The sequence below is a fragment of the Macaca nemestrina genome, chromosome 1 (genome assembly GCF_043159975.1).
Source record: "Macaca nemestrina isolate mMacNem1 chromosome 1, mMacNem.hap1, whole genome shotgun sequence".
Lineage (NCBI taxonomy): Eukaryota > Metazoa > Chordata > Mammalia > Primates > Cercopithecidae > Macaca > Macaca nemestrina.
The window spans coordinates 171,091,107-171,105,292 of NC_092125.1; the positions used below are offsets into that span (position 1 = coordinate 171,091,107).

A 14,186-nucleotide genomic window follows, 5' to 3' on the forward strand; every position below is an offset into this window, starting at 1 on the left:
GATTTGTACAATTAAATAATAAGTAAATAATGTTTATTATTTAGTTATTTTAAAATAATTAGAAATATATAATTTGATTCTTTGTATCACAAAGGATCAATGCTTGGGGTGATGGATACCCCACTCATTCTGATGTGATTATTACACGATACACCTTTATCAAAATATCTCATGTAAACCATAAATACATATGTCTACTATGTACCCACAAAAATTAAAAATAAAAGTAATGATTATTCTCTAGTATTTCAACTGCTACCTTATTTGCTATTTCTCTCCTACCTTTCATAGTAGAATTCCTTAATAATTTTCTTTACTTGCTATCTGCAGTTCTTGTACTTCTATCATCTCTACTTCAGTCAAATATTCCTCCCATTTTCCACCGAAACTGTCCTTGTTAATGTCACCAGCACCCTTCATGTTGCTAAATCCAGTGGTTACTTTTCAGAACTCAGCTTACTTTTACCTAGGAGCAGCTTTTGACACAGTTAAACTTTTTTTTCCTCTGTGATTTAGTCTATTTATTTGACTTCCAGGGTACTGCATTCTGTTGGTTTCCCTCTTGGTTTACTGATTATACCTTTTCAGTCTTCTTTGTGGATTCTTCCTGTTCTGATCTCTTTATGTGGATGTGTTTCAGGCCTCTGTCCTTATTTCTCTTCTCTTGTCTTCTCTCTACACTCTACCTGGGTGAGCTTATTAGGTTCCATGGCTTTAAATACCACATAAATGTTATGCTAATGATTCCCAAAATTGTATTTCCAGTACAGATATCTCTCTGGAGTTCTAAACTTAACCGCTTTTTCTAAATCGTTTTGTTCAGATTTGGATATACATGAAAGGTAGAGACACTTCTTTCCATCTCCATTACTACCATCTTGGTCTGAGCTACATCATCTCTCCCAGAATTAATGTACTAGCTTTAAAGATGGTTTCCCTACTTCTACCCTACGCTATGTTCACAACATAGCAACCAGAATGTTGCTTTAAAGACTTAAGACATGGTCGGGCACGGTGACTCACGCCCATAATCCCAGCACTTTGGGAGGCCAAGGCAGGCGGATCACCTGGGGTCAGGAGTTCGAGACCAGCCTGACCAACATGAAGAAACCCCGTCTCTACTAAAAATAGAAAAATTAGCCAGGTGTGGTGGCACATGCCTGTAATCCCAGCTACTCAGGAGGCTGAGGCAGGAGAATCACTTGAACCCAGGAGGCGGAGGTTGCTGTGAGCCAAGATGGTGCCATTTCACCCCATCCTGGGCGACAGAGCTAGACTCTGTCTCAAAAAAAAAAGACTTAAGACACACAAAAATTAAGTCATTATGTCATTCATCTGAGCACAGTCTTCTAATGACTTATTCCCTCAGTCCTTTAAGCTTTACTCTGAAGGCCAACTTCCAAGTGAGGTTGACTCTGATTATCTTATTTAAATGTATAACCAGTGGCTGTGTCCTCAGCCTTCTAATCCCCTTATTCTGTTTTTTGTCTTTTTTTTTTTTTTGTCTCACATTTACTACCTTTTAATGTAGCGTATGAATTAAATATTTTTACTTTTTTTTTTTTAGTGTTTATCTGCCTTTAACAGAGTGTAAACTTCATCATGGCAGGGAATATTTGTTCCAAGGCACCTGTAATGTCTAAATTATTCAAGGTGCTCAGTAGATGTTTATCCAATGAAGACATGTTAGTATGAGTAAACACTGCAGGACTAGATCACTTTTTCAAGAACAGAATTATGCTTTTGTTTGCCCTCTTACTGTTGGGATTAATTATATATTTAAAGATCTGCAGAGATTTGACTTTATGAACGTTTTGGTTATATTTTATTCCCCAATATAAAATGCAGAACTCCTAAAATTTAAGAATATTTATATAACATGAACAGGCTTTTATTACTCCAGTGGCTGTAATGTAAATGTGAAAATATTTGTGAGACTTCTTCATACTTATGTTGCCAAAACTAGCTGTGCTTCCTTAATTCTAGCTAGTCTTTTAACATTCAGTTATGTAATACATGGTTGCATCAGGTCTGAACTTTATTGCTTTTAATCAAATGCCAGTGGAATTTTGCCTTGATACGTTTCTTTCTCATATATCATCTTCTATTTTTTTTATTTCTCAAACACTGAGAGCTTACTCTGTGCTAGGCGCTATGCTGAGGACTTGTGAATATGAAGCAAAATCTTTGTAATATAACACAAGTGTTGATGTCAAATCAAATACAGTATGGGCCTTGCTGAAGGATCTTATCTATATGTAAGGGAAAAAATTAATAGTGTTACTGGGATTTAGCAAAAAAAACCTCACACTGACATACACATGGGCACGTATTTGGTTAATCTGTTCCATGTTTGTTGGAAATCAGTAAACATAAAGTTATTAGATTAAATATAAGTGATAAATTTGCTTAAATATGGGCTGTTTGATATAATTCGTAGCTTTATAACACCTGAATTATGGGATTTACTTGCTTTGCCAAATAACTGAACACAAGTTTTCTTTAAATAGTTAGCTTTGACTGGTATAATTATAACTGTTCGGAACATCAGTATTGTGTATATAAATATAATTCATAGCACAGAGATTTTTTTATTCTCATATTAGCAATTATCATATATTGTAGTTTTAAAGGAAATTATTAAACAGTAAGTTAAATGAATTTAAGAGCACAGCAAAGTCTTTATTCTTTTTGTGGAAATTTATGAGAGAAAAGAGGACAGTTATAATTTTGCAAAAATCAAATGCTCATGTTTTGTTATTTCTGTAACATGAGTAGTGACTATAAAAATTGAATCTGGTAGGAAGAACTTTACACTTTTATACAAAAGAGACATAATTTTGGACTTGGACATAATTTTGGAGACTAATGAAAACTTTTAACTTCTCTGAAAAACATACGTCTTTTGGTTTGCTTTTATTTGAAATATTATAATGGGATTCTGAGAAGGTGGATATTTTAAACAAATCTGATGGCATAATTTTACTAGTATTTTGATATTGTCTAATTTACTTTGATAGAAAGCATTTTAAGAAAAATATGTATGGAAAATTTTTATAAAACTGTTTTTGAGAGTTTACTATATTCAAGGCATTGAACTTAGTAATTTACTTCCATTATTTAATTTGATTCTTACCATATGAAGGGAGATGCTCTCATCATTTTTATTTTATAGATAAGAAACTGAAAAAGAAATTAAGTAATTTATCTTAGATTTTACAGCTAGTAAGCAGGAGAGCCTGGATTGGAACCTTAACTCCCATATTAGACAATCACTGTCAAAAATGATGAGAAATGGGTGATTATTGTACCATCATTTCAGCTTCTCTGTATATTTGGGAAAAAATGAAAAAAGGTGGAGCAAATATTCTCCTAAAACCTAAGCCCTTGAGGGTTGCAGTTTTTCTTTCTTTTCTTTTTGAAAACTTCTCTTGAAGTATTTAAAAAATACTGATGTCTGGGGCACACTCACAGCAATTCTGATTTAATTGTTTTAAGGTAGGGTGCTGCACATTTGTTATGTTACTGTTGTTGTTAATTAAGCTTCCCAAATGGCACTAATGTCTAGACAGAGTTGATTACAGTTGTTCCCAACTCTTCACTTTTACCTGTCTTTCTTTTGGTGGTTTCTGGTTTGGGTCCGTACTCATGCCCTGATGTATTTACGTCAGCTTGCCTTCGATTGTCTTTGCTATTCTTACCCTAATAATTCTTTAAAATCTTTTACAACTTGCTCCAGTTCCAGTTATTAGATTCTCAAGTCCCCGGTCCAAATTGCTGAATCGGATTTATGGAGATAGAGCTCAGGATCTGAATTTCATAAAGCTTCTCAAGTGATTCTCACGATCAGTCAGTTTTAGGAAATAGAAGAAAAGCCTCTGTTTCCTTCACCTGAAATCACAGTTACCCCTTTCAGACAAAGATAAACATAAATTCACTTCTGGACATATACTTTAGTAGCGTCTTAAAGAAATTTTAAATTCATAAAGATGATGAAGATATAATTCCTATAGACAGCCCCAGCATAATGTTTTTCCTTGTAATATTTATTAATAAATAGTAGACCAGTGTGTTTAATTACAAGTGCAGCCCCAAATCCATTATTAGGAAGGAGTAAATATTAGGTATCATTTTTTTCTTAAGTTTTTACTTAATTTCTCCTGTCTGTACCTAAAAGAGAGTGAAGGTGATGGCAAGGTCAAATAGAATTATGGAGTATCACTGCATGGTAGTTTTCAGTTGATGTTAGATGGAATGAAATTAAAGTTTCAAGCAAAGAATGGGGTGTTTTTCTTCCAATTTTTCCTTTAAACCTCAGTTAGATACAGAGGAAATTATCTGTTGCTAACTTGTACTATCTTTAAAGAAAGTTTGGGGTGTGGTACTGTGGAAACATTAGTTATTGGTACTTCAAGAGTATTTCTTTACATAAAGAAAAATTACCTTTAAATATTATACTTATTGGTCTTGGTGATTTTTTAAAAATTGTGTTATATAATAAGATAATTTTGGTGAACTAATACGCTATAGGTTCCTACAAATTTTGGTTGCTTTAACAGTACTAATTAAAAACATGTTTGCATTAGAAGATCTGAATTTCTTTAAGAATAATTTATAGCATGCAACATGTAATATTTCTTTCCTTTCAAACTGCTTTCTATTATATGCTTAGGGTTTAGATCGCTCCAATTCCTGGGTTAACACTGGTGGTCCAAAAGCTGCCCCATGGGGATCCAACCCCAGTCCAAGTGCAGAATCAACACAGGTGGTGTTTATATTAGAGGTTTCTTTATTGGCTGCTGATGTTTCCCGTTAGAACATTACTTTTTAGTATATACTATGATTTCAGTGGCTTGCTTTTTTTAATCATTAAAAAGTGTGTATTTTTGTTTACTTAGCACATTTTCCAACTACTATGCATGAATACCACCAATTGCACCAGTAATGTGCTTCTTTCCTATTTCCTATCTCTGCCTTCTTTCTTCTTTACATACCCTATCAATATTTCAGTGCCTGCTGCTTATGCAATTGATGGCTTTTATAACAGTTTCTTCTTTAGGAGTAGCACATCTTTAATAGCAATTTTTAAATTTTTATGTGGAGGAAAAAAACCTAACAGTTTTCTATTTGCTTTTGGTTTAAAGTGTAACTATTGTATCATTTTCATTTAACATTTACTATCTTGTTATTTTCTTCGTAATCACCGAATAGAAAGACTGGCAATAAATTGAAATTAAATGTGAACAGTATATGATCACCATGCTGTAAGACTCAATACCAGAAGCAAAAATCCATTTTAATTTGTACTGTGTTGCAAAGTATGAAATTTGTTGTACCTTAGCTGAATTAGGTTTTGCTTACTTAAGACTAGTTGCTTGATAGCTAATACTGCATGATATCTCAAAATATACTTCTCATCTGTGTTGGCTTTGGAGGGAAATCTTGTTCTTAAAGAAAATTTTTAATTCGTTTCTAATATAGTAAATGATTTATATTTGATTTAGTATATGACAAACCTGAATAGTAGTTTTTGATAATAACGAAAAAGTGAAAGAAATTATTCTAAACTTTTTCCTTCGTTTATTTAATGTAAAGTTACTGATTTCTTATTTGTTCTGAGACCAGTTGAGAAGTATGTTTTTACTTTTTATATATTTTTACTAGATATGTGCATGTATATAGATCACACAGATAAAAGTTTCATTCTTTGCAACACTGAATATTTTATAATCACTGAAATACTCATCTTTTTTTAAAGACCAAAAATATGTAGAAGCCATTTTGATACTACTTATGCATTGTCATTAAAGCAGCTTAAAATGGTGAAAATGAGATGAGCAATAAAATAGATGGTTTTTGAAACCATAATAAAACTCTGTTTTAAACTTGTACATAATCCGTCAGCTGCAAAGTCATCCACTGCAAACATTAATGTTATCTCGTCATTCATTCATCTTCACTCCATAGGCTGTGGATCGAAGTTGTAATCGTATGTCTTCGCACACAGAGACGTCAAGTTTCTTACAAACATTAACGGGACGCTTACCAACTAAAAAGGTAGATTCATATGAAGACAATTCATAAGGGGGAAAATAATTTCACCAATTAAATAGATGTAAGATTTCTTTACATAACCAGTATGAGATACAGTAATTGCATTGTGCTGAAAAATATATCTGAGCAAGCATTGCTTGTCTGATGCCTTTTTGGGCATACCTTGTCAGTATATACTCTCTTACATTATGATAATGTTTATATCTTTGGGATTGACTATTTTTAGAATTTAGTGAATTCAAATTTGATCATCAAATTTTAGTACCAAAAAAATGTATCAACTCTTAATTATATTTCTGTAACTGCTTCTGTTTTGTGTTTTAAATCTCCAGGGAAAGGAAGATGAGTTAGAAAAATTGTCACTCTTAGTAAGATATGTTGATTTGCTTCCCTTATGCACAGTTTTGTTAGTCCTTTTTCATATTAATATACACTACTTTGCAAATGCTTTGTATGCATATCCATTATAAGGCAGAAATCTTCTGCTATTTTTTTTAAAAAAGACCTTACCTGAAAACTCGAAAATTAATGGCTCATAGCAAAGTTTAAATTTTAAAACGTATTTCCTAAATTGTACCAGCAAAGTTCATGCGTGTATTTGCGTATGTTTAAAAATGTACTTAAGATACAAACAAGATATTACTGTGCTGTAAGTTTTTAGTCTAGTTTCTGTTTGCAGGTACAATTTAGGAGGCTATCTTCTACCTGTCGTTTTAAAATTACATTTTACTGCAAGATAACATGTAATTTTTTCAGCTGTTCCACATACCACTGTCTTACATGCTTAAATAGCCGTTTCGTTAATGGGTGTCTTCAGTGCATCATTGAATGGTTCACGTGCCTTATTTTGCTTATTCTCATTATATCTTCATTTGTATTTGCATTATTATTTGGTTTATGTTATCAGCAGACTTGACTTTGATAATAACTTTGGATTTACTTCTGGATAGCTTTTTCATGAGGAGCTGGCTTTGCAGTGGGTTGTTTGCAGTGGCAGCGTTCGGGAATCAGCTTTGCAACAAGCCTGGTTCTTTTTTGAGTTAATGGTGAGCAAAAACTGAGCATGTTCTTTAATATTTTTTCTCTTAGTGAACAATTTTATGCTAGCTCATTTGTTATCTTAAAAGTATTTTTCTATTGTACATCTTACTCTTTTACATGTGTCTCCAAGGCAAAATTACATGTGTTACATCTCTCAATAAACACTGTGGACACTCAACACAGTTTAGGTGGAATTATGAAGAGTGAGACTCATTTTAACCCTTATTTTCTCAGGGATGGTTGCATAAGCTAGCTATATTTTCAAAGGAAACTTGTGATACATTCTTTGCTAGTCATTATACATGAAGTCTATAAATGACAGTATTGTAGATTTTATACCAGAGATACAAAGAGCTTTATAGATACCCACTGCTATTATTATGGCTAATAAACTCTTAGGGAATTGCCAGTTACAATAAATAAAAAAACAACAGTACTGGCTGGGTGCAGTGGCTCACACCTGTAATCCCAGCACTTTAGAAAGCCGAGGCAGGAGGATCACTTGAGATCAGGAGTTTGAGACTAGCCTGGGCAACATAGCGGGAACCCGTATCTACCAAAACAAAATTTTTTTTTAATTAGCTAAACCTGGTGGCACACACCTGTAGTTCCATCTACTTGGAGGGCTGAGGAGGGAGGCTTGCTTGAGCCCAGAAATTCAAGGCTGCCGTCAGCTATGATCACCATGGCACTCCGCATGAATGACAGAGCAAGATCCTGTCTCTTTAAATTTGTTTAAGTATTTTTTTGCTTAATCAAATAAATGATACTTTTAAAATGAGTGAATTAATATTTTAATTAATAAATATATATGAAGAGTTGACTCCTGAACAACATGGGGTTTAGGGGAACCAACTCCCCCACACTGTCAAAATCTGCATATAACTTCTGGCTCACCTAAAACTTAACTACTAATAGTTAAGTTGACCAAATAGTTACTGTTGACCAAATACTTTACTGATAACATAATCATATTTTGTATGTTATTCGTATTATATATTGTGTTCTTAGAATAAGCTAGTGAAAAGAAATGTTATTAAGAAAATTATAAGGAAGATAAAATATATTTGCTATTCATTAATTGGAAGTAGATCATCATAAATGTCTCCATCCTCATTGTCTCCACATTGAGTAGACTGAAGAGGAGGGGTTGGTTTTGCTGTCTCAGGAATGACAGAAGTGGGAGAAAACCCACATATAAGTGGACCCATGCAGTTCAAACCCATGCTGTTCAAGGGTCACCTGTACATATAAACTTGTATATGTAAACATACACATATGTAAACAAAGGCAACAAACATTTATCAAGTCGGCACAATATGCTAGTACTGCCCTGTGGCCTAGGTGTTACTAAGGCACAGAGAGGTTAAGTAACTTGTCTTAGTGTGCACAGCTTGTAGGTAGTAGGACTGTGATTAAAACTCAGACATTTCAGCATTTGGGACCATCTTCTTCACCTTCCTCTTCAGCCTCTAGAAAGCTGAAATCACTGAAACTTTTTCTTCCAAAAAAGAAGTATGTAAAAAAAAAAAAAAATAAAACAACAAAAAAGAGAAAAGGATCTTCCAGAGTATGTCATAGGGTGGTACTCAGCATTGAATGTTGCCTATGTTATGGGTAAGAGAACATTTTATTCTAGAGATTTAATAATCTACAGAAAAAATAAATCAGGGACTACATGTAAGTGACAACTCATTTTTTTCCTAGAAAATAAACCTTAAATTTGTAATTCATGTGCTTCTCTGCTTCTCTTGTAAGGTAAAAATTGTAATTTTTGACTGTTTTTTAATTGTCTTACATTTATGTTCAGATTTCTAAAATACAAAATAGTCAAAGACTGCAATTTAAAACTTGGCTGTGCTCTATTTTAAGTATAGGACTTTAGCTTCAATTTCCCTGAATTTAAAGTTTATTCTTTATTACCATTACCACAGTGTTATAATAAAGAATCTGTACAATATTCAGTACAAATACAGTACAATATAGTCCTCATATTTATTGTATTCCCACTATATGCTGTCATCTGTGTATTAGCTACTGAGGACACTATAGTGAAGACTGAGTTTCTAACCTTTCAAAGCTTACAGTTTGGGAGCTTTGGAATGGCAAAATTATTGAGTCTTGGAAAAATTTAATTAAATTTTTTTTGGCTGCATGTGATAGATTATATGCCTGTAATCCAAATATTTTGAGAGGCCGAGGCAGAAGGATCACTTGAGGCCAGGAATTTGAGACCAGTCTGGGCAACATAGCCAAACCCTGTCTCTATAAAAAAATTTTAAAATTAGCTGGGTGTAGTAGTGTGCATCTATAGTCCTAGCTACTCAGGAGGCTGAGGCAGGCGAATCACTTGAGCCTAGGAGTTGGAGGCTGCAGTGAGCTATGATCATACCACTGTACTCCAGCCTGTGTGACAGAGTGAGACCCTGTTTCCTTGGAAAAAAAAAAAAAAAAAAAAAAATTTAAAGGTTGAAATTTTTTTTGTTGACATACACAGAATTTTTTGTCCTATTGTTAGCCAGCATAATTTTCTGAAGGTAATATAGTGTTTTGTTTGTTTTCTTAGCAAATACAAAACATCATCGGGAATTTTAAAAAATATTTGAGAAGCTAAAAATATTTCAGTCATCTATTAAATTACATGACATATTTTAGAGAGAGTCCAGGTGTTTAGAGTTGTTGTAATTGTTAATTATATTCATAGGAAATTAAACTCATAATTTCTATCTTTTTTTCAGGTAAAGAGCATGGTGCACCATTTATACTTTAATGATAAACTTGATGCTCCAAGGAAAAGTCGTTTTCCAGAACGTTTCATGGATGACATTGCAGCTCTTGTCAGCACGATTGCTAGTGATATAGTTTCACGATTTCAGAAGGTAATAACATTTTCCCCACTTATCTCTCTTTCAAGCTCAGATTAAACTATCATACTTTAATTTGTTTTTGTTTTATATTCTGTTTCACAGGACACAGAAATGGTTGAGAGACTCAATACAAGCCTTGCATTCTTTCTCAATGATCTGTTGTCTGTTATGGACAGAGGATTTGTTTTTAGCCTTATAAAGTCCTGCTATAAACAGGTAATCCGTAGTTAGGAATAATTAGTAATCAAATAATTTAAATACTATGTTCTTTTCAGAGTTAGAGCTAAGAGACCTTAAGAGCACATTTATATACTGATGTTGAAACAAAAAGTAGCCTAAAGTAACATGTATTTACTAGCAAGGCAAAAATAAATTACACTTGTTTTATCAGGACACAAGGACTGTGGCAAGCTGTTATCAGTACAGCCAGTATTTCCTTGAGTTATACTGGCCTACTCGTGACTCTTTAATCCCATTCTGGATCATACCATCAAGTCAGTAGTAATGTAAAGCAGTCTCAAGATGTCATGCAAGTGGAGCATTTATACCGACTGGACTTTTGTATCTTGAGTGATTTTTAAAGCAGCTGCATTTTGCTGGGTATTCCTCCTAATCCAGCCCTGGATGTTGTAGAGTTTGGAATTATGGACAGATGTTTACGCATTTGCCAAATGTTGTTCATTATCTTGACTTTACTAAATTAAAAGCATCCTGGAACTTTTCCACACATAGCTGATTTTGTTTTAAAATTTTTATCAACTGATTAGTGAAGTCTGCCTTCTAGAAAACATTAATTATTGGTTCTGCTAGGCCACTTTGGTAGTAAACTATATAAGCCTTTTAGAATTACCTTTTAAAGGAGCTTTAAACATACACATATTTCTGAGTCCCTTCCCAGAATTATTGAGAAGTTCAAACTTTTCATGGTGGTGGGGTGAGGAGCACACAGTGCTTGTGAAGCACCTCACAACTGGTCTACAGATTAGTTTTGGGGAACTAATAGTCCAGAATTCTATTTGGCAGTCTAATATTTAGAATTTTGAATATTCTATTGGATGCCTTTATTGTTTATCTCTTCTTTTTTTGTTTTTTTTTTTGTTTTTTTTTTTTTGAGATGGAGTCTCGCTCTGTTGCCCAGGCTGGAGTGAAGTGGCCGGATCTCAGTTCACTGCAAGCTCCGCCTCCTGGGTTTACGCCATTCTCCTGACTCAACCTCCCGAGTAGCTGGGACTACAGGCACCCGCCACCTCGCCCGGCTAGTTTTTTGTATTTTTTAGTAGAGACAGGATTTCACCGTGTTAGCCAGGATGGTCTCTATCTCCTGACCTCGTGATCCACCCGTCTTGGCCTCCCAAAGTGCTGGGATTACAGGCGTGAGCCACCGTGCCCGGCCTTTTTTAGTTCTTCTAACAGAAAAGTAAAAACTGTGCATGGGCACTCACCCACATGAAAGTACTTCAACACGATATGTATCATTTTTACCTTTCCCCCAAAATTTTATGTACTGTTGCTACCAGAACTTATCCTGTCTTTTTTCTTTAAGCATTGACCTCCTATATATGTCAAACATAGAGCTAAGCTGTAGGGATACTAAAGCTATCAAATCAGTTTATAGTATGTCTCCTCAAGTAGCTTATGATGTCGCTGAGAAAACAGACAAATTATAAATATAGGTAAGCACAAATTGCTATAAAAAGAATTGATAATTTCTTTTAAGAAGGAAGTAATAAAGGGCCAGGCGCGGTGGCTCATGCCTGTAATCCCAGCACTTTGGGAGGCCAAGAGGGGTGGATCACGAGGTCAGGAGATCGAGACCATCCTGGCTAACACGGTGAAACCCCGTCTCTACTAAAAATACAAAAAACTAGCCGGGTGCGGTGGCGGGCGCCTGTAGTCCCAGCTACACGGGAGGCTGAGGCAGGAGAATGGCGTGAACCCAGGAGGTGGAGCTTGCAATGAGCCGAGATTGCGCCACTGCACTCCAGCCTGGGCGACAGAGCGACACTCCATCTCAAAAAAAAAAAAAAAAAAAAAAGAAGGAAGTAATATGAAGTTATTTTGGTGGTATGTGTTTTCCCTGTTTTATGAGAAGTAGAAATATTGGTGCTATATTGGAAACACAAGAATGTGGCTTTTAGGTTGGTCAAATGTGTTTATATAGTAAACCTTATAGTTTTAAATTTTTAATTTTAGCAGTAACTCTGGAAAAAGGTGATACTGTTACTTAAGCCACAAAATCCAAACTGGATACCAAGTACTACCTCTTTAATTCTAATTCGCCATTCTGGTATTAGTATTAAAGAAATAATAGATTCAATTGGTGTTCTCTTACTTATGCATTGCTTACAAGGTGTCTTCAAAGCTTTACTCATTACCGAATCCAAGCATTCTGGTGTCCTTGAGGCTGGATTTTCTGCGAATCATCTGCAGTCATGAGCACTATGTTACATTAAACTTACCCTGCAGCTTACTTACTCCACCTGCATCTCCATCACCTTCTGTTTCTTCCGCAACATCTCAGGTATGCAAATTTTGTGAATATACATGTATTTAAAGTCACTTCAGTGACGAAGAATTTTAAACAATGAAAAGAGTAACACTGAATAATAGCTGTATGATAGGCTCAGTTCTGAGTACTTTATAAGTATTAAGTCATTTAATCCTCAGAATAACTCTAAGAAGGCAAGTTCTGTTATTATACCCATTTTGCAGATTAGAAAAACAGAAACACAAGAAAGGTCACTGAGTAAAAAGTGGCAGAGCCAGGCTTTGAACCAAGGCTTTATTCTAGAGCCCAAGTTCTCTCTCTTTTTTTTTTTTTTTTTGAGATGGAGTCTCCCGGGCTAGTATGCAATGGCGTGATCTCAGCTCACTGCAACCTTTGCCTCCTGGGTTCAAGTGATTCTCCTACCTCAGCCTCCCAAGAAGCTGGGACTACAGGCGTGTGCCACTATGCCCAGCTAATTTTTGTGTTTTTAGTAGAGATGGAGTTTCACCATGTTGGTTGTGCAGGATGATCTCAATCTCTTGACCCCGTGATCCGCCAGCCTCAGCCTCCCAGAGTACTGGGATTACAGGTGTGAGCCACCGCTCCTGGCTGAGCCCAAGTTCTTAACCACTGTTTTGTATTCCTTTCATAGGCTTAATGCACATGTGAGTGAATTCGCCTAAATAAACTCACTAATTTAGATGTTTTCACAAATTGGGTTCTCTGAAACAGACACGAAGAATGAGTCTCAAATGCAAGATGTTTTTAGAGATCAATACTTGTGAAAGGAAGTGGGGGATGAAGCATAATTGAACAGAGAAGTCAAACTGCAGTGGAGGCATGACAAAGCCCTGCTTAACTCTCTTGTATCCAGAAGCCCCAAAGGAAACTGGATGAAAATTGATGGGTTTTTCAGTGGGTGGTACTTGACTTCAATAGCTAGTAGGGTCTCTATAGATGAAAAAGTGTTATTGTAGTAGATAAGATGTACGTCCTCTTTTATAAATTGAGATTAAGAGATTTTGTGGTTTAGTATCAGAGAAGCCTGTATTTCCCTTTCGCCAGTGAAACACTCTTTCTACTGTATTGTTCCTGAGGCAAGGAGGCTGCTTTCTTTAAGCTCTTAATTTCTAAAGTGAAAGTTAATCTTAGTACTTCTTAATTTTGTTTTCAATATATTTAATTCCTGAATAGGATTATGTAGGTGATATCTCATATGCTTGATTTAAAAAACAAAATTTACACTTCAGCTAGAAAGACTAGAAAACATCAAAGGGTGCCTACAACTTTTCATTTTATCTTTGTAAAAAAAATCTTCTGGATCAGCCTATTTTTCCACAGACTGTTCAGTCTGGCTAACATGCCCTTAATCTAGTGGATGAGGCTGCCCTTTTTCTCTCTTTCCCTATCCTCTGCCAAAGATGTAGCTACACAGACAGATGAATCATAAATATGATTGCTAACACCCTTAAGGAAACATATTTGTTTATATCTAACTTCTTACTGAACATCTCATTGAGCCAGGAAATGCTCATAGAATTTCTTCTGTTATCTTGTTGCCCACTTTCTCAGCTAGCTACATAATTTTCAGATTCTATTAGATAACAGAGACATCACTCTTTTTTGAAAGGCTAGGAAGAGTTTTATATTCTCATTAGGAGATGATTTTCGCCATGGAGAAATATGAAATCTGTTGTTGCTCTAAGAAACCCCACGTGAGTCCTCAATATGGACTG

At 34.9% G+C, this 14,186-nt stretch overlaps 1 protein-coding gene across 15 annotated transcripts in view; it reads left to right on the forward strand.

The window, feature by feature from the left end:
* Positions 1–14,186, forward strand: part of LOC105495176 (dedicator of cytokinesis 7) — a 234,095-nt gene that overhangs the window by 128,650 nt on the left and 91,259 nt on the right. For 5 of the 15 annotated variants that reach the window (XM_024797039.2, XM_024797040.2, XM_024797041.2 and 2 more), the window contains 7 exons: positions 4,673–4,765; positions 5,968–6,057; positions 6,387–6,422; positions 7,005–7,100; positions 9,834–9,974; positions 10,065–10,178; positions 12,313–12,483. In XM_024797039.2, the coding sequence (XP_024652807.1) occupies positions 4,673–4,765; positions 5,968–6,057; positions 6,387–6,422; positions 7,005–7,100; positions 9,834–9,974; positions 10,065–10,178; positions 12,313–12,483 (741 nt within the window). The remainder of the gene's footprint in view (positions 1–4,672; positions 4,766–5,967; positions 6,058–6,386; positions 6,423–7,004; positions 7,101–9,833; positions 9,975–10,064; positions 10,179–12,312; positions 12,484–14,186) is intronic. The other 10 variants (XM_011764452.3, XM_011764453.3, XM_011764454.3 and 7 more) reach the window with 4 other exon arrangements.